Raw genomic sequence first — 25,622 nt, forward strand, 5'->3', positions numbered from 1 at the left:
CATTTTTGTGTCTCATAGTCAGAGTATACTTCCATTCTCTATGTTTGAGTTTTTCCTAAATGCCTTGAAAAAGTTGGTCAGTCGAGTGCAAATGTCCTCTGTATCTTATCTTTGAAGTCAAGAAGTCCCTAGCAATTACTCTGTGAGTACTTCAGATAAGGGCCATTTTAATTGTTGTTGCTGTTGTTGATTAAATATGCATATACCCTGGAATTTAATGCCATCATCATCATTTAAGGCCTGTGGATAAAAGAAGTAAATCTAAAGCTTTAGATTGTCAGGGCTTTTTGTCATCTTTTTGTAAGGATAGGATGGTGTAACTTTCAAAATAAGCTGATTTCTAAGTTTGTTTGAAAAGTATTTGAGTTCCTTAAATGGGGCATCTCTGCCTGCAGATCTCTACACCTCTTGGCCCTTGTGTGCTCCCTTCTGTGTGTGTTCTAGGATTTCCTGGGGTTGGAAGTTGAGCCAGCAACTCTGTTTTTCCATGGGCCCTACTATGCTCTTTACCAGTTTATAGTATTTCAGGGTGCATCTTTCAAATACTCTCACCCCCCAAATGTAAAGCTTTGGAAATAACAATTAGTTCTTCTTTCCTGACCTGTTTATGGATGGGATGAATAAATTGGCCAAGAGAAATGACAGAATTATAGAAAATACTCCACATTCTTTAAAATGGATGATGGACAATTCTAGTGATCCCTATAAGTAAGAAAAACAAAATGCTTTAAATTGCTGCTCTTTTATTTCCCATTAAGTTTTCTATTTTTCAGTGTTTTTTCAGGTCTTTTGATTACATTAAATAGAGGCTCTGCTAGGTCCTAAGGTCTTTAATCCCTCCCTTTTAAATAAGAACCTCAGTAGGGAATCAGAGGCAGCTAATGTTTGAAGTCAAATACTGATCCACAAATTAGAAAATTTTTCTGTACTAGGAGAGAGACTAGGTTTAGAATAGGTAGTATAAGTGTGATTTTGAAAAAAAAATCAGGAGTTGGCTTATAAGAAAAAATTTCACAAAATTAATTCTGTGAGTTTGGTTGATGTAGAAAATTTTAACTGCTAGCTTAGGTGACTGGGAAGCATGTGCCAGGTTGACAGCTGTAACTTAGCTTCTAGACCATCCCATGCTGGGAGAGCACCTGAGTGAAGATGTGGCAGGTAGAGAAAACACTTTGGGATTCCTGAGTGATAGCCAGAAGCCAGAATGCCAATTTGGCAAGAGTGCTACCAGGTGCTGAGTCTTGGGCCTGAGCATTCCTCAAAATAACAAGTAGATCATAAATGTTTATTTCCCACTTTGATAGCAAATGAGTACTTAAGTTTTATGTGCATTTTAATAGATTGAATACTATTTTATGATAAACACCTAATATAAGCTAATCCAGTTCAACATGGATTTATATTTGATCAAAATCCTGAAATAATTTTTTTCTCAATGTGTGCTAACCTCTTCCACAACTTTCTGTATTATCTCTTAAACAAATAATCAGAAGATAAAATAAAACAATCAGTTATTTATTTTAGAAATACTGGGTCTAGGGACTTCCCTGGTGGTCCATTGGTTAAGACTTTGTGCTTCCACTGCAGGGAGCATGGCTTAATCCCTGGTTGGGGAACTAAGGTCCCACATGCCAGCATGGCATGGCCAAAAAAATAAAAATAAAAATAAATAGAAATACTGGGTCTAAAGACTGATTAATTTGTTTTATTGCTAAATATTTGCTTCCCAATGAAGTAGCTTTTTGCTTACTAAACCCAAAGGCTTAAGAATCTCTTCCAAGAGTGGGAAATGCAGTAAGTCGTTCTGTCCTCCCTGCACCCCCTTCTCTCCATGCACATGTGTGCACATGCACACACACGCACACACATGCACACACAAGTGCAGAGGAGGAAAGGTGCCGACAAGGAAGGAGGTCCAGAGACCAGGATTACGCTAAGATTCTTATATTTAAAAATCTTTCATCAATCGTTTTATCTAAATAAATAGTCACTTGGTTTAACAAGCCATCCTTAGAGTATCCATTGTACTTATGCCCCTTCCTCAAGAATCTTTCATACTTAAATATTTAATAATTACTTTAATCATATAAACATCACAGTACCCTCACTGATCTTTCTTTTGGAGTTTTGATTTTTGCGGGAAGGGAGACTGGACGGAGCAACTAGTCTGGGAGTATCTAGACGACCAAGTGGCAGCATTAAGCCTCTAGGTATCTTGAGAGCTGGGAAAGAAGACTGAAGATGCGTTAGAAAAGGAGGCAGAAGAGCAACAAGAACGCACTTCCTGCTCCTGAACATTGGTGGTTCCCTGCCGGCGGTGCTTGTCCTCGCCTTTCACTCTTCACCCCAGTCAGTCCCGGCCTTCTGCGTCTTGTGGAGGCTGGGAAAGGACTGCAGGGTTGAGGGTGGTAGGCTGGTTAATTTTGACCGAGAATTAGAGGCTAAAGTAGAGACAACGTTTGCCTCATTGAACCAACTCTGTTTTCCCAATTCACCGCTATTCCTTCTTTTTTTTCCTCTAAGTTATTGTCCTTTTATTTATTCCCAGTCTTTAATTCATACATAGGTGGGCATACCTTTTTTCTCTCCTGCCCCATTAAATCCATTCTCCTGGTTTAAGTTCTTAAAAGAAAGAAAGAAAAAAAAAACTTACCCTCCCTACCCACCAAAATATCTTTCTATATCTTATTCCTTTCCTGCCAAACTTGTTAAAAGAATACATATGCTCTCATCTCTTCTTCAGCACACACTTACTCCTTAACTGGGAGTTTTTAGCCTGTGTTCTGTGGTTCCCCAAAGGGTCCATGGATAGAATTTGGGCATTCTGTGATGTTGGATGGGAAAAAAATTATGTATTTATATTCATACCCTCTGATTGAAATTTACCATTTCCCTCAATTATGAATGTAAGCAACAAGTCCAATTTTAATAACAGCATATATGACTGTGTCATCCACAGAAATCATAAATGTTTCCCTATCATGTTACAGTTGAAGTAAATACTCTGAAATATCATTTTTACTTTTAACTACTTCAAAATCATGGTAGTTATTAGGTCTGCTGCTACATCTTATTTTAATGTGTTAATAAAAGGCATATATTTTACTATATCACATTTTTACATATTTTGATGACTATTTTAATATAATTGGCTTCTTTGTAATGCAGTCTTTGTTTTTGCTTTATGCATGTAAAAGCATTACTTCGAAAAGAGGTGTATAGCCTTCATTAGACTGAGAAAGGATCTATGGCATAAAAATTTGGTTAGGAGCAGCTGCCTGTTCACCCCACCTGTCTTCAAATCTCCAAAAAAGCTCCCTCAGTGGTCACTAATCACCTTTACCCAATGTCCTCAGTCATTCTGCAGTGTATCTGTATCATTTGGTGCCATCAGTTATTTTTTGTTACTCCTTCCTCTTTTGTCTTTAGTATCAAATCCTTACTGGACCCATTGGCTCATCTTAGAAAGTATCTCTTATTTGTTTCTTTTTTTCTGCATAACTTTAGATACCAGTCACATTTTGCTTAGACCATTATGTATTATAATACCTTCCTAACTTGTCTTCTTTGAGTTTCTTGCCCCCTCAAACCTAACAGAGCTGGAATTACCATCCTAAAATGTAGTTAGAAACACATCATTCACATTCTCAGAAACTTTCAGTGGTTCCCCATTACCTTTCTTTTTTGTTATCGATAATTTTAATTTTTATTTTATATTATAGTTGATTTAATTACCTTTCTAAAATGTGGGTGGAAATACACCATTCCCTTTTTCAAAAACCTTCAGTAGTTTCCCAGTAACAAAGTTGAAACACTAGTATGGCATTCAAGACTTTCCATGAACTAACCACATCCTAACTTTCTAGCCTCTTCTACAGCAGTATTAATCTCACAGTATTCTGTATATTTTATCATCTTTCATGTCTCTGGGCCTTTGATCCTGTTTTCTCTGGGCAAAAATCCTTTCTTTCCCTACCTTACCCCACTCCCCATCTTGCCCTACCACAGACACATACACCATAGTATATATAGGAATGTGTCATCATCATCATTCTGTTCTCAGCTTATATGTTGCCTCTCAGAACCTTCTCCAATCTGAGCCAATGTCTTTGTCTCTTGTATTCTATGGTATATCACTATTAACAGCATTAATTTTGACATGAGCTATATTGTATAGGTATTCATCTATTTGGTTTCTTTAGTAAATTTATATTCCTTAGGGTAGCAACTGTATTCATGTTTGTACCCTCTCTCATCTTCTTCACTCAATGTCACTTTCTCATAGTAGGCATTCAAATAAATGTTTCTTGAGTGAATACATGAATTCATTGAATACTGGCTTAACCTCTGATTTAGCTTGATTGGGTAACCATGGACCAGGCTGCTGTTGTCCTGCGTTTGTTTCATCAGAGTATTACTTTTAAAATGTATTAGTTGTATACATTTTAAGATAGAATTTGATCACCTAGCTAACATCTGTAAAAATGCTGTAAGAACTAAATTACTCCATATTTAATGATATTACTATCAAGAATATAGATTCCTAAGTCATAGGATTTTTTTTCATAGAAGATTTGTTAAATAACAATTATTTAAGGGAGAAAATTATTATGGCTTTAATTTTTTGATAGTAACTTACAGATCTTAAGAGAAAGCTAATTCTTAAAAGTACACTAATTTATTACTTTATTAAAAGTTAATGAGATTATGAGAGAGGTGGGAGCCGATGGCTGATCTTTGTCTACAGCCATTTATTTTAAAATAATTTTGCACAGTCCACCATCTATATTGCTAAACTGAAAGAAGTATTTTCTCATTTTCCATAAAAAAACCTTTGTTTCCTTTCAGGTGCTTGTTATAATTTCTTCTAATTTTACTTCCATTTTCTCCCACATCCCTTCACTTCTGCCCACCATCAGATCAATGTATTTCTTCTAAATTACTGATTCCCAGCCATTTTTATACTCATGTTCCTTACTAAGCTTTCTACCATTATCTTCTTTTTTGAATATGTTTTTCCTCCAGTTTTATCAAGATATAATTGAGATAAAGCATTGTATACATTTAAGGTACACAGCATAGAGATTCAACTTACATACATCAAGAAATGCTTATCACAGTAAGTTTAGTGAACATCCTTTATCTTATATAGATACAAAATTTTAAAAATAGAAAAAAAAATCTTTCCTTGTGATGAGAACTCTTAGCATTTACTCTCTTAACATCTTTCACACATAATGTACAGCAGTGTTCATTATCTGTATCATGTTGTACATATTACATCCCTAGTACTTATTTCTCTTATAACTGGGAGTCTGTGCCTTTTGACCACCTTCATCCAATTCCCCCTCCCCCCACCCCCTGCCTCTAGTAACCACAAATCTGATCTCTTCCTATTTTTTGTTTGTTTGTTTGTTTTTGAAGTATAATTGACCTACAACACAATGTTAGTTCCTGTTACACAACATTGTGATTTGATATTTCTGTACTTTTCAAAACAATCACCAGGATAAGTCTAGTTATGATGTGTCACCATACAAAGATATTCATAGTTATTGATACTATTGTCTTCTAATTATCCTTATTAGCCAAAGTATTCCATGACACTTAAATCTTGAGTAAATTTTCTTACAAAAATGGATAGGTATGTTTGGCTTTTCCAAACTAAATGTCATTCCCCTTTCCCTCTGAGAAACATTGTTCTAAATTATTTTATTAATTTAACAAAATTCATGTTCTGAGATTATGAACAAAGGCAGAACTTTAGAATTATATTAATGAGAACATAAAATAATGAAAATCAGGTTTTCTATTTTTTTGTACTGAAATTTCACTTTTAGTATAAACTTTTAAGATAATACTTAATATTTACTATGTGCCAAACACTGTTCTAAGTTATTATATATATGTGTATATATATATATATATATATATATATATATATATATATATATATATATATATATTACAACCCTGTGCTGTTGGTGTTGTTATTATCCCCATTTTATGGTTGAAGAAACTGAGACAGAGCAGTTGTGTAATTTGTCCAGGATATTTGGATACTTTTTGGGAGAGGGTGTGTTATGGTGTTGGTTCTTTTTTTGTTTTTTTTTTTGTGGTACGCGGGCCTCTTACTGTTGTGGCCTCTCCCGTTGCGGAGCACAGGCTCCGGATGTGCAGGTTCAGCGGCCATGGCTCACGGGCCCAGCTGCTCCATGGCATGTGGGATCTCCCCGGACCGGGGCTCGAACCCTTGTCCCCTGCATCTGCAGGCGGACTCCCAACCACTGCGCCACCAGGGAAGCCCGGTGTTGGTTCTTATATCCATAAATTATAAGATCTCTCTCTTGCTCATCCTCTTTTCTTTGGACCCCATGCTGGAGTAAACTCTACCCTAGAACTTATAGTAAGGGGTCAGGTACACGTTTCAGAATACCAGTAAATCAGATATTAGAAATAGTGCTGCCTGTATAGGAACACATGGCCCAGTCTAGTCTAATTCCCTTTGTTACGTGGGGAAATTGGTTTGTCATTGAGAAAAAGTTTGGATGGAATACCATATCCCTTTTCTAACATCAGCAAAATAGTGGTACCCAAATGTGGCAAAGCAAATAAAGAAAATGACAAGCCAGTCTTATGATTTTTTTTTTTTTTTTTTTTTTTGGTACGCGGGTCTCTCACTGCTGTGGTCTCTCCCTTTGTAGAGCACAGGCTCCGGATGCGCATGCTCAGCGGCGATGGCTCACGGGCCCAGCCGCTCCGCGGCATGTGGGATCTTCCCAGACCGGGGCACGAACCCGTGTCCCCTGCATTGGCAGGCGGACTCTCAACCACTGCGCCACCAGGGAAGCCCCAGTCTTATGATTATTGATGTAAAAATTCCTAGGGAAATACCAGCATATACAGTATAATCCTCCAAAATGTAATCATGTTTCTATATTAGTAAATCTGTTAATATAGTTCACAATATTAGTAACTCAAGGAATAAATTGTATGATCGTCTTAATTTTTTTTGTGCGGTACGCGGGCCTCTCACTGTTGTGGCCTCTCCCGTCGCAGAGCACAGGCTCCAGACGCGCAGGCTCAGCGGCCATGGTTCACGGGCCTAGCCGCTCTGCGGCATGTGGGATCTTCCCGGACTGGGGCACGAACCCGTGTCCCCTGCATCGGCAGGCGGACTCTCAACCACTGTGCCACCAGGGAAGCCCTTAATATATCATTTTAATGCAATACACATTTTTAATTTTTTTCTTAAATCTTTCATGTAAGAGGAAAACATTTCTGTAAGTGACTTCTTAAAGGCTACATATTGTGTGGTGTGTAAATGTATAGTTGTATATAAACATATAATTACATACAGCTAACACTTAGTGCATACTGTGTGCCTGGCACTGTTCCAGGTGTCAAGTGTTTTACATGTATTAGCTCATTAAATTTGAAAACAACTATTTATGTGTGTGTGTGTGTGTGTGTGTGTGTGTGTATGTGTATTTTTTTTAACAGATGAGGCATGAGGAGGTAAATTTGCCCAACGTGATAGATGTGTATGTTTTATATGTATATGTGTGTACAACCTAACCAGTCATCAATATAATGCTTAATAATAAAACACTAGACACATTCCCATTAATATCAGGAATGACACAAAATAACCATTGTTAACATTACAGTGTAATTAGACAAAAGTATGAAGCAAGAAATGTAAAAATTGGTAAGGAAGAGGCAATCTGATGATTTTACATTATTATATATGCCTAGAAAACCCAAGAACCTCAGTGAAACACTAATAGAAACATTGAGTTCACTGAGATACCTAGTTCACTAAAGTTTTTATGTACAACAATAAAAATAATTATTTTTTAGACACCAACAATAACTAGTTAGAAAATATAAGGGAAGGAAAAAACCTCCATTCACAGCAAGAACAAAAGCAAAATAGTTTAAGACAAGTTTAAAAAGAAATTTATAAGCCCCCTACAAAGAAATCTAGGGGGCTTCCCTGGTGGCGCAGTGGTTGAGAATCTGCCTGCTAATGCAGGGGACACAGGTTCGAGCCCTGGTCTGGGAGGATCCCACATGCCACGGAGCGGCTGGGCCCCTGAGCCACGACTACTTAGCCTGCGCGTGTGGAGGCTGTGCTCCGCAACAAGAGAGGCCGCGATAGTGAGAGGCCCGTGCACCGCAATGAAGAGTGGCCCCCGCTTGTCACAACTAGAGAAAGCCCTTGCACGGAAACGAAGACCCAACACAGCAAAAATAAATTAATTAATTAATAAACTCCTACCCCCAACATCTTTAAAAAAAAAAAGAAATCTAGGAACTGTATTGAAAGAGGAAATTTCAATCAATTATTCTTGATTAAACAATATAGTAAATCAGTAGTGCTTTTTTAAGCAAGGATTACTACAACACAATCTCCATCAAACTCCCAACAGCAGCTTTTCTATTAAAACTTGTCAAACTAATTCTTAAGTAGCTGGAAGCATATACATGCAAAAGATTCTCATATGATTCCCACACTGCGTAAAGTTTTGAGGTGCGTTGCCCTTCAAAGCTCTGCATGACATAGCTTGTCTTGACCTTGACCTTTCTGACCTCATTTGCTGACTCCTCCCCTTGCTCACTTGCTGCCAGTCATACTGGCCACCTTGCTGTCCTGTGAACGCTCTCATCTCTGGGCTTTGTACTTAACCCTCCCTCCTCCTGTTACACAGTCCTTTCACTTCATTTAGGTATCTGTACAAATACCACCCTATCATAAAGGCCTTCCCTGATTAAAAGTTTCTCTATAGCATTTACCATCACCTGACATGTATTTACTGTTTACATTCTCTCCCTCTGTGAGTTTGGTGAGAGAAGAGACTGGCTTTGTTCTTGCTGTATCCCCAGCACCTGGCACCTAGGAGGTGCCCGTTTGCTGAATGAAACTGGCATTAAAAATTACAGGTAAGATCACTAAGAGTTCTGAAGAGAGGATGAAATTACAGTCAATCTTGTTTTTCTTGAACAGTTTACCCTTGAACATCAGAGGCATTAGGGGCAGCGACCCTCTGTGCAGTCAGAAATCCGAGTATAACTTCACAGTTGGCCCTCCTTATCCAGGGTTCTGCATCCCCAGATCACCAACCAAGAATCACATAGTCCTTATGTATCTGTTGAAAAAAATCCACATATAACTGGACCCATGCAGTTCAAACCCACTGTTGTTCAAGGGGCAACTGTAGTTATGTTCTATGAAGTCACTGCAAATACTGAACCATTGCTTCTAGAGGAAATACGGGATTAGGTTCCTGCAAGCCTCCGGTCAGAACATTTTCATGGACCAATCAATACATAACCTTGTTGTACATGCAGTACTGTTTAGAGACACTTTATTAAATATGTACTGTTGATTCATTAACACTGAACTCACAGCCAACAGCACCGTAACTCGTGCCTGAACAAAGCTTACCTAACACGCATATTTCTCCACAAGGCACATCACAGACTTCTTGCACTTAGATAGCACTTCAGCACTAGACTTGGGGGCCATTTAAACAGCAAATTCACCAACAGAAAGCACAAAAATGCAACAATCATAGCACTAACAAGCCCTTTTTAGGACACTTGTTTCAGCATGAGGGCTTTGTTCAGCCTCTGCTGGAATGCCTGTCTGGCAACTCAAATGTTCCACCTCTCTGCACATGCACATGGCCGTGGGGCGACTGTAAACACCGTGAGGATTTATTGGGGTTACAAATAAATTTTAGTGAGTAGGCAAATTTGCAAGTACAGAATCCACAGATAACGGGGACCAACTATACATCATTTTTTCAATAAATATTTACTGCATTTCTGCTATGTGCCATGCTCCCAGAGTTATTTACCACTCAGACATTTATCAATTCCTAACCTTATGCCAGGCCCTGTGCAAAACTCAAATAATCCAAAAATAAGTTTAACAGTGTTCCGGGAAAGGTTCCATGGCAGAGTTGGGATTTTAGCTGAATGTTCAATACGAGTAGATAAGATTTTAACCTGTGAAACTATGGAGAAAGGTATTTTAGAAGAAAGAATCTTAAACTTGGCTATACATTAGAATCACCCAGACCAAAAAATAAATAAATAAACATCTCTAGGGATGAAACTCTTACACCAGTATATTTTAAACCTCCCCAGAGGATTCCAGTGTGCAGCCAAATTAAGAGAACCACTGCTTTAAATCCTGTGTTTGTCTGGAGTGTAGGTTATGTGAAGGGATGTGTAAAGAACAAATAAATGTGGAAAAGAGGTTTTGGCCCAGTTATTGAAATGCTATCATTTAGCACATATTTATTAAGCACCTGCTGTTTGCCAGGCACTCTGCTAGTTGCTGGAGATACAGCAGAAAACAAAACACAAGAATCTCTGGCCTGTTAGAGTTTATAGTTGAATTGTTTTGGCAGCTGTTTAGGATGATTCATAGTCTAGATTTAACTTATAGTATATGATGATTTGCATTTAGAAGGGATCTTGTCCTAAATGCTCAGAATTCTAAATTTAATGTCTAAATTACTATATCATCCTCTGATATGAATAGAACTCTGTAAAGAAAAATTGTGTTGTGAACTTCTGTGCTAATTTGACTGAGCATTTTCTAACACAACCATTCGTTTTGTTAGCCTCTCAAAGTTTTTCAGTTTCTTGCACACTGAGACAATTGTCTAAAATCAGTAGAATGAGGACCATTGGAAGTACTAACTCAAGCATTTCATTTTCTCAGCTATAGGTGTTGGTGTGTAAGGAGCTATTATCTGTCTTGATTATTAGCAAGAATTTATACTTAGATCAAACTTATAATTAACAAAGAACTTTTATTGGGTCATAATTTGCTGTATACCATGTTTTATATATTTTTTCCTGAGTTCCCTTACATTTAATGTACCATTACATGTCTTCTAGACCATTAGCAAGAACAGAGACCTCTAATAATAGAGTCCTCTTTTAATTCTGTCTGATACAATTATTCTTTATAGCCTGAATCTGTCAATTTCACTTAAACTTTTGGTCAAGTTAGTTTGCTAAATAGAGTTATTTAATACCCGAAGAAGAATAAGACATGCACCGTCCTCAGCTGGTACACTCAGCCTGAGATGAAATGATGTGCACACATGAGCTCGCGCAGGTGGGAAGTGAGGGGTGCTGTCAGGAGTGAGAGGTACAGTGCTGTGGCATCAAAAGGAGAGATGGGTTGAGTTCTGACTAGGCTTGGAGAATGATGTTGTAAATCTTATCATTATTGTCAGAGACAAAGTGCCATTTAACTACCATCCACCTGTGTTATAATGCAGAGAATGTGTCTTGCATATATTTTATATAAAATTACACAGTTTTGGTCAGCTTTTCCTCAGTTTTAGTTGTACTTAATATAACTGTGTTTTGTTAATGTGGATGATATCGTGCTTTATACTTCTTCTAAGATCATCTATGTCCTTTTTTCCTCACGAATTTTCTCTATCCTGCTCCGCCACACATTAGCTGCTTTAGCAACCTAGTACATCAGCATTTTTTGGATGTCATTTGTATTCTCTGAGCTTTTCTAAAATTTCTCATTCCTTGAGTATTTACAAGTTATATAGGAATTGAAGATCATCTTTTTAAAAGACTTGCTTGTTTATTTGAATTTTTAAAAATACTAAATGGGGGGAATTTCCTGGCAGTCCACTGGTTAGGACTTGGCACTTTCACTGCTGTGTGCCCCCATTTGATCCCTGGTCAGGGAAATTAAATCCCGCAAGCTTCCCCCCCGCCAAAAAAAAAAAAACTAAATGGGAAGCTAATCTTTGGGAAATATTTGAAAATATAACCCAAATAATGATATGGGTTATATTGTCACTTAAAGTGACTATAGAAAAGTTTCTTTATTTTTAGACCACTGAGAAGAAATACTGTTTTTGTGGATTTCCTATTTGTCTCTGAACCCTGGAGAGACTTGAAAGATATCTGCTCTTAGTGATACGGCACTGAAATATTTTTATAATCAAACCCTAAGAATTTTGACTTGAAGAAGCATTATCTTCTTTCTTTGTCACAGAATTGGTTTTTTTTTTAACTTTATCCCTTCATACGTAGTTTTAACGTGGTCTGTTAATTTATGTAAGTCTTTTCATCACCTTTTTTTCCTTAATAGTTCTTTATAACAAAACTTATTATTACTGAACATTGTTTGAGGGGGTCTTTTTCCTGCCTTAGTTCTGAACCAATTGAGAAATAAACAAAGGAGCCAGGTAGATGGACATCAAAATACCATCTCTTTTTTTGATGGAGCTATTGCAGAACATGACTTAAGAGCACAGGATAAAGGACTTAGCAACATTGAACCCCCAAATTAAAAAGATGTAGTCATCCAATCTCAGGCAGTGCTGGAGAGCAAAGCAACTGTGTGCTGTCTGCACCTGGGCAGATCCCAAGAGAAATGTGCAGAGGAAGGGGCTGCACTTTGCTTACACAACTCCTCTTCCCAGACTTACCCCTCAGGTAAGTCATCCTCAAGTGAGGCGGAAGAGGCCAGAGCGTTACTCCAAGGGATGCCACTCTAGTTAGGAAACTGAAGCCAGAGAAGGAGACTGCAGGAAAAGACCTCTCATCCCTGCCAGGCTTGAGCTCACTCAATTTCACAGCTGCCTTGAATGTTGAAAGCAGCCCCAGCGGCAGAGCCAGGGCTACAGGAACATTGCAAATCACTGCGGGCTCTTTGATAAGCTCACCCTGTCACAAAGAGAAATAAAAACTAGCAGGGAGCATTTTGTTCATATGAATGCCTGCATTCAAATTTGCTGGAGCCTGTTTTTTACTGGTCCTGTTTTTCACTCAGATGTCTTCTAGATAGCAACACACTGCTGGGTACCATATAGGTTTTTTTGCTGTGTGGATTATCAAAGATTAAATGGATCTGCCCTCAAGAAGCTTACAGCCTGGTTCATAAATAAGTGCTATATTGTGCAGTACAGACTATTAATGTTATAGAAGTTCAATAAAAACCAGACTGGTCCAAGAAGATTTCTATAGAAAAATAAGCCTTGTGCTGGGCTTAGAACAACAGATGTGATCTGGGTAGGTGAGGTTGTGCAAGAGAACACTTGGGTGAAGGGACAGTTGTCTCAGCATCTGTGACTTCACTTTTGCTATTCCTTCACCTCAATTGAAGTGGGAAATAAGAATACAGGGCTAGAGGAGCTCTGGTTGTAAGAATCTTGAAAACAAAACAGAGGACCAGAGATGTGATCTGCTGAGATTTTTTTTAAACCTAAGCGTGGTGTCATTGAAAATTACTTTGGCAGGGATGTACTTAGGGGGCATTCAAGGAAGGAGATAAGTTAAGAAATGAAGGTAATCTAAGCCTAAGGAAATGAAATATATTAAAGCTCTCATGTCCATCTGATTTACTAAATATGATAACTTTCAGAGGTTAGAGTTAGTGCCTAATTGATTTTACTCCATTCTTTTACACCATGTGTATAAATTAGGTTTTTGGTTGGTTTTTTTTTTTTTATCAAAAATAATGAGAGCTTTTGGTTAAAAATTTAACCTTTCAATCTTCTGGGGACAATTGGGAAAATTTGATTTAATAATCTTACTTCTATGGAGGTGTTTTAGGATGAAAAGAATTGTAGATTGAAGGAGAACAAATCCATATTCGGAGAAAGGTACCCGGGAAGGCGGCTTGGATCACTGCTGACAAAGAGAATTGATTCCAACACTAGCATCAAAACCCACATGTTTCACATTCATACCTCAGCAAACAGTTGAATTTTCAAATTTAGAAAAGCCCTTGACATTGACAGATTTTAGTGTTATCACTAAAACCACACTGTCATAACTGTGCCCTGTGCTCAGTCATTTATTGCAGTGACCCAGACAGCCCAGTACAGCTGTTTGCGTTTTCTCTGCAGTGGGAAGTGGACCAGGGCCATGTGACTAAGAAAGGCAGGCAAGGGCCTTTTTCACCTACAGATGTTTTAATGTGCTTAACGTTATCCAATACTAGCAACCAAGGTAGTCTAAATACCACAGCAGGATCTGATTAGCTTTTTCAGATCACTGCCTTTATTTGCTGTTTGCAAAAAAGCTTAATCCAGTGCTAGGGATCAGGCTTCCTGCTGAGCTCTTGGGTAGTTTTCTCTCATTCTTTGTGTTCACAGTGGCAGGAATTAGTGAGAAGATTCCTCCTCCTCCTGAATTAAAGCTATAAAGTAGTAACTATAGTAGCAAAGAGGTAAAAAGAAGAAAGAAAGCCCAAGGGAAAGAGGGACTGTCTATTCATACTAAAGAGTGTCTTTTTTATATACAAAAGGGAAAAGATTTTAATGTAAATTCATAAATATTTACCTCGCTATCTCTAGTCAGTACATAGCTTAAGTTTTATTAGGTTTTAGTTGTAACTACTTTGCATGAATATATGTCATATTTTTCATCTTAATCTTATTTAATCAAACTCAGTTTTACCAGAAGTACATTTACTAACCATAATAGTGGCCTTGATTTATCTTTCTTACTTTTTTCAGAGTTGATGATAACTTTTTACTCATGAAATTAAACGAAAAAAATGACTACCACACCAACAAAAGAAATTCTAACTTGATTTCTGTGATGTTCATATGCTTACTCAAGACATAAAATTTGAACTCTATGTAATTCACATTATACCTTGCAATAAACTATAATATTAGAAATGCTTTATCTTGATCTTTTGTGGGCTTATGGAATTAGGCTATGGGTGTAACTATTGCAAAAACATTACTGTAACCCTTGGCAGAAAAAGAATAGTTCTTCCTTTAGAAATTAGTTTGACATTCAGAATCTAATAATTACATTTAGTTTAAAAATACTTTCACAGATTTTTTAATTTTCTAACATTTTTGGAATGACATACTTTCATGGAATATTAAGCTCTTGCTGAGGAAAAATATCTATAGACAAATGGTGATCTACAAATACCATACTTTGTATTTTAGTTTTCTTTCTGGAAACAGCAATAATTTTTAGGCGTTTAGTAGGCATAAGGAATGTTTTCGGTGAGGCAACTGAAAAATTTTAACCATTTAGAGTAGATTTTTCTCTTATTTTGTAAATAGAGTACCTCTCATTTACATTTGACTGGGCACAATAAGGACATGCCCAAGAGTCCCAACCAACATTAACTTTTTTTCCAAGTATTGTCACATGGTCCTAAATGTGAGTGGCCTCTGTTTTTGTGTGTGAGAAGAGAAACTGATTTAGATTGTTTGAGATTGTTTGGGGTGCTTTAACCAAATTTTATACCTTTAGGGTACTTGATTATATAATGGGAAAGCCCAGGCTCTGCATAAATCAGCCTATCTCAGAAAATTGTATTTTAAGACGAGCTTTTTCTTTCACTCTTTTAATTTGCACTGGAATGAAAAGGGAAGACCTGTGTGTGTGTGTGTGTGTGTTCTACATCACATAAGTAGGTAGTAGAACTGCTTTAGATTGCCTTTTTCTTTAGTGAGGAATTAGTATCACAACACCTGATGGTGTTTAAATTTTGATTGAATTTCTGTAATCAGAGGTCACTCAAGATACAATTTATGCAGCTCTCAAAAGCAAGTAGTCCATAACATTATAAATACTGTAGTCTGGAACTTTGAAATAAATCAGGGATGACAAGCTTCCTCACTGACAGAACTGATTTTTGTATACTCATATCCTTTAAAAGCATTACAATGTTTCTTCTTTGTAAAGTTAACCCGTTCCTGAACTGAAATTTGAGTATTACATCTTACAAATTTTATGAAACACAAATATAACAAATAACATCATGTATATCAAAACATAATGAACGATTTTGCTTTTATTTAATTACATGATTAACCAGTATCCATAATAAAAAAATTTTACACTGTTATTTGACATAAATAAAGTGGGTAGTTCTGGTGATTTTAGGTTGAAGTTAAGTAGTTTTGTCTAAATATTAAGTTTAGATGACTCATTTGGCACAAATTTGGCCAAACTTGTTTCATCTTATGAACTTTAAAAAATCAGTTCTGTTTGTACGCTTTTAAACCTTTTTCTTTTGCAATCTTATTTTCATCATCCCTTTTTTTGTTTGTTTTATTCTCTTGCCACAAATGAACCAATACTTACAAATATTTTATATTTCCCAGTATTTCCAGGGAAGTAGCTTTGCTATAATCTCTGTCTCATTTCACCAGTAAATCATTTATTAAAGAAAAGGGATTGCTGCAGTAGTTAATTGCTACTTTGACACACCTTGTTTTCTTTATTTCTCAGAAACAAAAAGCTAATAGACTAGAGGATAGCCTTGACTTTTTGGAAACATGCAACTTTTACTACTTTAAAATATAATTGGTTTCTTTGTTTTGTTTAAAACCAAGGAGGAAAAGCTGGTCTGCCCAAGCCAGGTGTTTCTTGTTGGCAGCCTGCTCCCTCATGGCTCTGCTCTCAAAGAGCAGCTGCCTACTACAGCTTTGTATGGCCTATTGTTGCCGCACACCCCTCGTTAATACACATGCTGCCCGGGGCAGACCCGAGAATGACATCAACTTGCTTATCTTAGAAACCTGCAAACCTGACGCAGGGTGCTGAGGTTGGCTTGCATCTGCCTGGCCGACTAATTGTGAGCTTCCCGGCCTATGATTGGTTGTTATTCCACTCGGTAATAGGTTAAGCAAAGACATTGCCATTCCATCTGTTCACCCATTCATTGTTCTTCTTGCTTGCCTGGAAGTCTGCAGCTAAAATTGTGTTAAGGAGTTACTGCTGAAGCTGCTACAGAAACCAATGTCTTTGTATTTTCCTGCGAATGTGAGTATATGTGCTACTTAATGCCTTGGAAGTAAAACTTTGCTAAGTATTCAGGATATTAATTTGAACTCTGTTAAGGATAGAATGCACCTCAAATGAAAGCCTACAAATTATTACATAGTGCCAAAATACCAGAAAATTAAATTCTTTCTGTAAAATATGTCTGTGAAGCAGATTTTTTACATTTTTATATTCTGGAGTTATATAAATAATTACAGTTTCATAAACATTCACAAGGCATTAGGCATGTCATGTAATCGTTTGTACTTAAAGATAAGTTATAGCGTGTTCTGATATTTTGATAAACAATGAATTTAGATTTTATCTTCTTGTCACATTCTTAGGTTTCTTAAGGTGTCACTGTCAGACCTAGGTTCTGTAAAATGATAGTAAGATTTAATAGATTTTTCCATTGTCTTAAAAATCTAGCTTGGGGAGATGGATTGCTATTAGATGTTTCAGCTTGTTTTAATTATGATGATTAAGTATTCAATTGCTTTGTCAGCAGTTTCAGTACTCATGTATAGTTCACAATTTCTTCTCCCCCCCCCCTTTTTTTTTTTGCTTACATTAGTTTCAGATATTAGATTGAAGATGTCACTTGGAGAACTGTTGCTTTCAAGAGATCTGTAATGGGGAAGGGAGGAGACAAAGACTTTCATCTATCAGTTGAGAGGAAAAGAAAGAGCATAAAGGGTTAAAAAGAGGTTTTCATTTCTACCACATGCCCTATTGTGTGAACATATGCATAAGTCTATTGAAAGTTTTCAGAAGATGGGCAGGCCACCAGTTGCTGGTCTCCTGCAGTTCCAGTAGACATCTGTTGCCCCAGAGCATTAACCAATCTGTTCAAAGGGACATCCTTCTTTTGTTAGCTAGAGAGATGCAGACAACAGCACTCACTAAAATACAGTGGTAATTAAATACACAGAGACTACAGCAGTAGGTATTTATTACATATTCATTATTTTATTTTCATTGTTCTCATGCTATTACCATTTGGATAACAATCAGAACCCACTTTATGGCATTGTAGCTTGATGTTACAAACATTGATTTAACAAGTTTATGGTCTAATATTCTTGATTAATATGATGCTTTTAGAATAAAAAAAATTTACTGGATTTGAGATGAAGGATTATCTAAGTTATCTAATGAGAACTTTCAGAAAATCTCACTAAATGGGGGAATGTTTGTGTATGCAACAAATTTCTAGTTAATAGCCTTTATATCATATAATCTGCTTTCAGCTAGTATAAAGCTTCTTTTTGGCAATTAAAATAATTGGTTACACTTTATCATCTATAAATGTCATCTATAGCATGACCTTTTAGTTCTTTTTCAACATATAGTATTATTTGATTTTTAACTTATTAGGACTTCAACAAGAAAAATTGTTTTAGTTTCTAGTACAATATTTGGAGGAAATCTAAAGCTCTGTAAGCACAGAAATCTGTTTTCAGACCAATATATGTTTGCTCAGTACCTTTTGTGTTCATGAATATAGTGTAAAGGCCAATTATAATAGGTCTCTGATAACCTAAAAGTTAAGCCGTATTCTTGGAGTTTTTTGATAACTATAGGAATATAAACATTGACCTACTTTGTGTGTGAAACTTTCTCTAGGCTGCTTCATTAAATTAGGAAAATTACTCTTGTTAATAGTTGATTAATTTAAAGATTATTTATATGTGTTTGCATTTCAGTAAATGGCAAAACTTAAAAGTCTAATTTAAAAATTTAAGGAGAAAAGTGTTTTCTCCCTTGCATGTAATAGTAAATTTTGTGCTGTTATTGTAGTCTTTGTTAATCATTTTCAAAGTTATATTGATGATTTTTTTATATTGATCATTTTTAAGACACTGAACAAAAATAAAGATCACATACCATTCTTTGTTCTAAGATGTAATAATTCCTTGTTAAGTTTTACACATTGCATTAAGTAGTACTGCAGCCTATGAAGATATTTTTGTCAGCTTTTATATCTTAAGACTTTTGTCAGCTTTAAAATTTAATTTTTTGTTGAATGATTTCAAAATATTGACTTTTTTTTTAGTGCCATATTAATTCAGGGCAATCTTTTTTTTTAACATCTTTATTAGAGTATAATTGCTTTACAATGGTGTGTTAGTTTCTGCTTTATAACAAAGTGAATCAGCTATACATATACGTATATCCCCATATCTCTTCCCTCTTGTGTCTCCCTCCCTCCCACCCTCCCTATCCCACCACTCTAGGTGGTCACAAAGCACCGAGCTGATCTCCCTGTGCTATGCGGCTGCTTCCCACTAGCTATCGGTTTTACATTTGGTAGTGTAAATATGTCCATGCTACTCTCTCACTTCGTCCCAGCTTACCCTTTCCCCTCCCCGTGTCCTCAAGTCCATTCTCTAGAAGGTCTGTGTCTTTATTCCCATCCTGCCCCTAGGTTCTTCATGACCAATTTTTGTTTTTTTAGATACCATATATATGTGTTAGCATACAGTATTTGTTTTTCTGTTTGTGACTTACTTCACTCTGTATGACAGACTCTAGGTCCATCCACCTCACTACAAATAATTTAATTTCGTTTCTTTTTGTGGTTGAGTAATATTCCATTGTATATATGTGAAGGGTGATCTTTTACTAATTACAAGTGAATAAGGAAGAATTTTAGAGATTAAAGTTTTAAAAACCAAATCTTTACCATTTGAGTCAATAAAAATAAGTTATTTCAAATTTATATTATGTAATAGAGAAAATATATGCAGCTTATAGGCCTGGTAATTGAACTTATTTGTCCTTATAGTCTGTTGGTTTATAGGAACTAAAAATTATTTAACTGCTTGTTTAGTACAAGATGACATTGGTTACCTCAAAGAAAGTTATCCAGTGAAATCTGGAAGATGAAGAGAGGCCTGTCAGTGTGAAAAAAAAGTTCAACCAAAATATTTTGAAAGAAAAGTTATTTTGCCTAACAAAATTAGGTGTACATTTTTTGAAGTAGTGTAAATCAAGCTTACACTTATACCTAATATTAAAAATCATGTTAGCTCACTTGGAAACATTATATTTAAATAGTATATATAAATTATACGAATTATCACAAGTTCAAGGTGTGTGGTATTCACTAAATACATTTGAATACAAATGAGTTTTATCTAGTTTAATATTATAAAAAGTAAACAATGGATAATCCCATTTTTCTCCCTATTTAATCATTATAGCCATATAACCAACACTTTTTAAATATTAGACTGAAAGTGATACTGATTTAAATATTGGGCTGGACAAAAAGTTTGTTTAGTTTTAGGTAAAAATAGCAGACATTTTTCATGTTCATGAAGAACTTTATTGAACAGCGTATTCACTAACTGAAAGAACTTTTTGACCAACCCAATACGTTTTTAGGGTGGATAATTTTCAGTTTAAAAACTTTATAATATCTGGTTTTGCTTCTTTGAAAAATGTGGAAATTAAGAATTCACTATTCTTTAAACATAACATTTCATTCTAATGTTCCCCACCGGCTCTATTTTTCATAAAGTATTAATCTTGTTTAAAACAGTCCAAAAGAAAAACACTACAGCTCAATATTAAAATAATATTTCTTAGTTCAATTCAGGGGTTTGGTCAGTGAGTCATTATCTTGAAAAATTATCTCACAACAGCACTTATGCAAAATCCAAACTTTTCAGGGGAGATCAAAAATGTTGCCCGTTAAATACACTTCCTGCAGTCAGAGCAGATTGTGGGGTTTACAGAACAATGATGTCGGAGCTTCCAGATTGGTTTGGCAGCTGCATTGTTCTCAGATGGTAAACCAGACGCACTTAAGTCCCAGTCTCTTTTATAGGCTTTTGTTCATACCAAATTATTCTTTTACTGTGCTAGCATTCATGATGGCACGTTAAAAGACTGCCGCTTAGCAACCAGCTCTGGTTGCCAGGCAGCCCAGCTTCCAATAGGTTTTCCTTGTTTAAGATACTTTTGGTGGGAGCTCTACCAAGGACACAGTGCAGATTTTTCTTTTTAACTGTATCCCTTTATTAGGATGCTGTTGTGATTTGTTGCTTGCATTATGGTGTCAGTATATTACAGTAGTTAATAAATCACTGAGTATTAAGATTTGCTTTCAAAACTGCTTCCTTTAATTCTAATAATTGGGCTCATGCATATCCATATTAATAGAAAAAAATTGAAATGGTTACAGCTTCGTAATGGAGCAGATGGATATAGAGGTCTCCCAAGGAAAATTTCTTTTTATCAGTTGTGCAGTCAGGAGCCAGGAGAGTGTGATGTTTCTTTAAAACTAATGAATGCTATATTAGTAGAACAATGATGTTAAATTTATCTGTCTTCTCAAGGGATAAAACTGAAGAAACTCCTGTAGAAGTGTGTAGGAGTTCTACACTGAAGGAATTTTAAGAGTACTGTTATCAAGCTAAAGATTCCACGCTCTGTTCTCTATTATTTACCATAGTTAATACAATTTATTTCACTGTATAGAAATACTGCACTCTCTAATAAGTTCACTCTAATGCATTCAAATGTGCAACTTCTTAGAAAATCACTTAGCATTTTCTCTTAACATTTATATAATAGCTCCTTTCTAGTGTAAATAAGATGTTGAGGAACTGTAGAATAAAATGTTTTTCCAATTTTCTTTTTTAGGTTATTTAAATAGGTGTTCTATGACAGTCTCATATTCAGCTACCACTGGCTTACTAATGTTATCCATGCGTAGAACACTGGAATTGCCTTAATAAGTAAACTACTGATGTGCATATAGTCCTTACAATGAAGCACAAGGGAAAATAATTTTATTTTGCTAACCTGTTCCTGGTAGAGAAATAACAATTATTCCCAGTAGACTTTTAGGAAAACAGTAAAACAGCCAAAGCCTTTTAAACAGTAAAAGCATTCCTCTAGGGGGAAAGTAGAATAAAAGATGACTTTTTAACCAAATGCAGATAATAATTAGCTAATTACCTAATATAATACAGAAGTATTTTCTGCCATAAAATTCAAGAAATTAAGATAACATTTATTCAGTGTACTTAATTATTTGCTAATTTTATTTATCAGCAAATATAATTATAGGAATATTCCATTCCTATGCTTTCTATAAATGTGCATAGAATAAGAGCTTTTTCCCCTGGAATGAAATAGATTGTAGCCCTTGGCACTTAATAAGGGTAGCACAGTGTTGTATTCTGTTACTGTGGTCAGGATTTACAAAATAAAGATTATTAGGGCAAAACTATTCATCTCTTAAGTGGAATATAATTCACTTTGTAATTATTTCATTCCTTGTTGGCTGTTGTAGAATGTATGCTCTTTCATAGCAGTAGTACTCTAAATCATTTTTGAAAGTCTTTAGATTGTTGTTACGCTTGATCCAAATTAACAATAACTTTTAAATTATAATAAGTTAATGTTTTCCTTTTCACATAGCTTTCTCTTTAAAAATTTTTTTTCCAAATTTTTGTGAATTATTTTAGAGAAAATGTACATAACCTGTCATAGCACATCTAAAACAGGTTTTTTTTTTTTATAATATTCTGTGTGTCACTATAGAAACTTAGGCCTTCTAACTGTGGGAAAATCTCTTCCATCAGGATTGAGAAGCAGCATGATATAGTGGGGAAAGCATGGGTTTCGGAGTCAGACAAAACTGGGTAAACAAACAAAGTTTGTTTATCAAACTTTGTTTGATATCAAACAAAGTTGATATTCAATAGTTTGGTAATTCTCTCCCAACTTCTTTATTGAAATAGAAATGATACTGAAATATCATTCAGTAGATATGAAATTCTAAATATTTTACATTTTTCTCTAGGAATACGGGGTGCTTTGCATTCAAGAATACAGAAAAAACAGCAAAGTGGAGTCAAGTACACATAACAGCTTCATGGGCTTGAAGGATCATCTGGGGCATGACCTAGGCCACCTTTATGTGGAGAGCACTGACCCACATTTAAGTACATCTGTACCTTGGTCAATGGTAGAAAAACCAACAATGGATAAAGTTAATTCCGGGAAGGAAGAAAAAGAGGTGTCTGAAGAGAATGCGAGCTCTGGTGACTCTGAAGAAAGCACAAATTCTGATAATGAGTCAGAACAATTGAGTAGCATTTCAGTAGAGCCATGCTTATTAACCAAGACTCACAGACAACTATGTAGGTCTCCGTGTTTAGAGCCTCACATACTCAAACACAGTGAAATTTTGCAAGACTTTAAACCTGAAGAGTCTCAGCCAACCAAGGAAGTGAGGAAACCTCCTGATGTGGTGCGAGAGTACCAAACAAAACTGGAGTTTGCACTGAAGTTAGGTTATTCTGAAGAACAGGTTCAGCTTGTGCTAAACAAACTTGGTACCGATGCTTTAATCAATGATATTTTGGGAGAACTTGTCAAACTTGGAAATAAAAGTGAGGCTGAACAAACAGTTAGTACAATTAACAGTATAATGAGGGAAACGTCTTCCCTGGAATCTCAGCGGTCTGAATCTCCGATGCAAGAGATTGTAACAGATGATGGGGAAAATCTGAGACCAATAGTTATCGATGGCAGCAATGTGGCGATGAGGTAAGTGGGGAAATCTTCACTCATTATTACCAAATAGTCTTTAAAACATATTTCTAATTTTGTGACTGTTTCTTTTCTAACAGTCATTAACGTCAAGGTTGTTCTGCATCCCAACATTAACTTCCATATTTCTAATTGTGTCTCTCTTAGTTTTCTCTCTACTTCCAGAGTGATCAACCACTCTTACCTCATTTGTCCCTAAATAAAAGACCTCCTTTTCCCTAGTTATGTCTTTTTTTTCCCCCTCATCTGATAAATTACTATGGTATAAAAATTAGCATATATTCCCAGTATAGTGTTAAACATTAGTTTTAATTGAAGAACTTGAGTATGATCATATTGAATAACTTTGGAACCTAGAGAGATAAATGGCCTATTTCTATACAAAGTCAAATAACCATAAGATAAAATCCCAGTTCTTTGAGAAAATTATTTTTATTGATTTCAGGAACAAATCAAAGCCATAATTTCAGGGGTTTTTTTTTGTTCTATTTAAGAAATGTAAATCAAAAATAATTTTTTAGGAACTGGGGGGAAAAAAACAAAAGCAAAGCTTCCAGAGAAATTTCTTTATGGATTTTGATGGCTAAAAACGTAAAGTGCTTCTAAATTCAATTAGTATATAGTTAACTGCCCACAGTGTTCAGAATACTGTGGGGATATAAAGATATGGAAAGGCATCAGTTCTTCTTTCAGAAAGCTTAACATTTCATATATTGTTTCTCAAGGTGACCTGAGGATAGCTGTCAAAGAATCATCTGGGGAACTTGTTCTAACTAGTGTACATTCTAGAGCAGTGCTGTTCAATGGAAATGTAATGTGAGGCACATATGTCATTTAAAATTTTCTGGTACCTACATTAAAAAATTAAAAGAAACAAGTGAAATTAATATGAATAATATGTTTTATTTAGGTTAATATAGCCAAAATATTATTTTGATGTGTGTTCAATAAGAAAATCGTTAATGAGATATTTTTGCATTATTTCTTTCATCTTAAGTCTTAAAATCAGATATCTTACACTTATAGCACATCGCAATTCAGACTAGCCATACTACAAGTGCTTAATAGCCACATGTAGCTTGTGGCTACATATTAAACAGTATAGTTCTAGAAACCTACCAAGTCCACACACAGACCTACCAAGTCTAGATCAAGGTGTAGCCGAGCCATCTCCTTTCGTAACAAATACCCCCACTAATAATGATGCCTACTAAAATTTGAGAACCACTGTTTTTTAGGTGATAGCAGCATTTCTGCATAGAGTATGAGAAGGACCAACTTGTAATCCTCAAAATAATACTGCTTCCACCTGATGGAAAGGTTATCTCTCATTTATAAGCAAATGAGATTTGCAGTATTTAAATTACTTGTCCAAGGTAAAATATAATTCAAACCCAAATATGTCTGACTTCAAAGTCTATACACTTTTCATCATAATGAAAGGTAAAAACAAACTGAAAATGTTCAAGCCAGATCTTCCAAGGCCTTCAATGGCAAGCTAGAGAATTTAAACTTGGCTCCAATCCAAAGGTAATTGAAGATTTTTGAGGAGGGTAATGTCAAGAGTAGAGCTGTGCCTTAAACTGATAATCTGGCCATGATATTTAAAGTGGACTACAGGAGATAGGAGATAAATTTGAATGCAAACAACCCTTTCTAAGGGAGTATAAAGGGCCTTAAGTGTCATAGAGGTATGAAGTGTACCTACAATCTTGAGAAGTCCTTCAGTAAAATAACCTCTCTGTTGTCTAATCTTTCCCCAATTTAGCCATGAAATGATTTTTTTTTCTTGTAATAATCCAGAACTAGTGAACAGTTACCTTAGCAGAGTGATAATGAGTAAAGCCAAAACACCATGGAATCGCCAAGCGAGAGAGTAATGAAGGAAGGTAATAGGTCCTGGAGAAACACCTACAACCATAGCCATATACCAAAAGCACCAGAGAGGTTCTTAAAGGGAGAATCTGGAGATTCTTGGAGAATCTTGGGGAATCTGATTCAATGGGGTATAGTAGAGCCCAAATAACTGTATAGTATTTTTAAAGCTCCAAGGTATTTCTGATGCATAGCCAGTGTTAAGAACCATTCAACATGGAAAGTATGGATATCAATAGGTTGGGAGGTAGAAGAAACTGATGATCCAGGGAAAGAGCAGTGTGAAAAATACCAGTCTTAGAAAAAAGTTTAGTGTGAAAAATACCAGTCTTAGAAAAAAGTTTAGTGCTAGTAAAACCAAGAGACATACA

General features: G+C 35.8%; 1 protein-coding gene across 2 annotated transcripts in view; it reads left to right on the forward strand.

The window, feature by feature from the left end:
* The window catches only part of ZC3H12C (zinc finger CCCH-type containing 12C), a 70,686-nt gene that overhangs the window by 11,414 nt on the left and 33,650 nt on the right, over nt 1–25,622 (forward strand). For both annotated transcript variants that reach the window (XM_060104556.1, XM_060104557.1), the window contains exon 2: nt 22,625–23,373. In XM_060104556.1, coding sequence (XP_059960539.1) covers nt 22,625–23,373 — 749 coding nt within the window. The remainder of the gene's footprint in view (nt 1–22,624; nt 23,374–25,622) is intronic.

The sequence above is a fragment of the Mesoplodon densirostris genome, chromosome 7, assembly GCF_025265405.1.
Source record: "Mesoplodon densirostris isolate mMesDen1 chromosome 7, mMesDen1 primary haplotype, whole genome shotgun sequence".
NCBI classification, from domain to species: domain Eukaryota; kingdom Metazoa; phylum Chordata; class Mammalia; order Artiodactyla; family Ziphiidae; genus Mesoplodon; species Mesoplodon densirostris.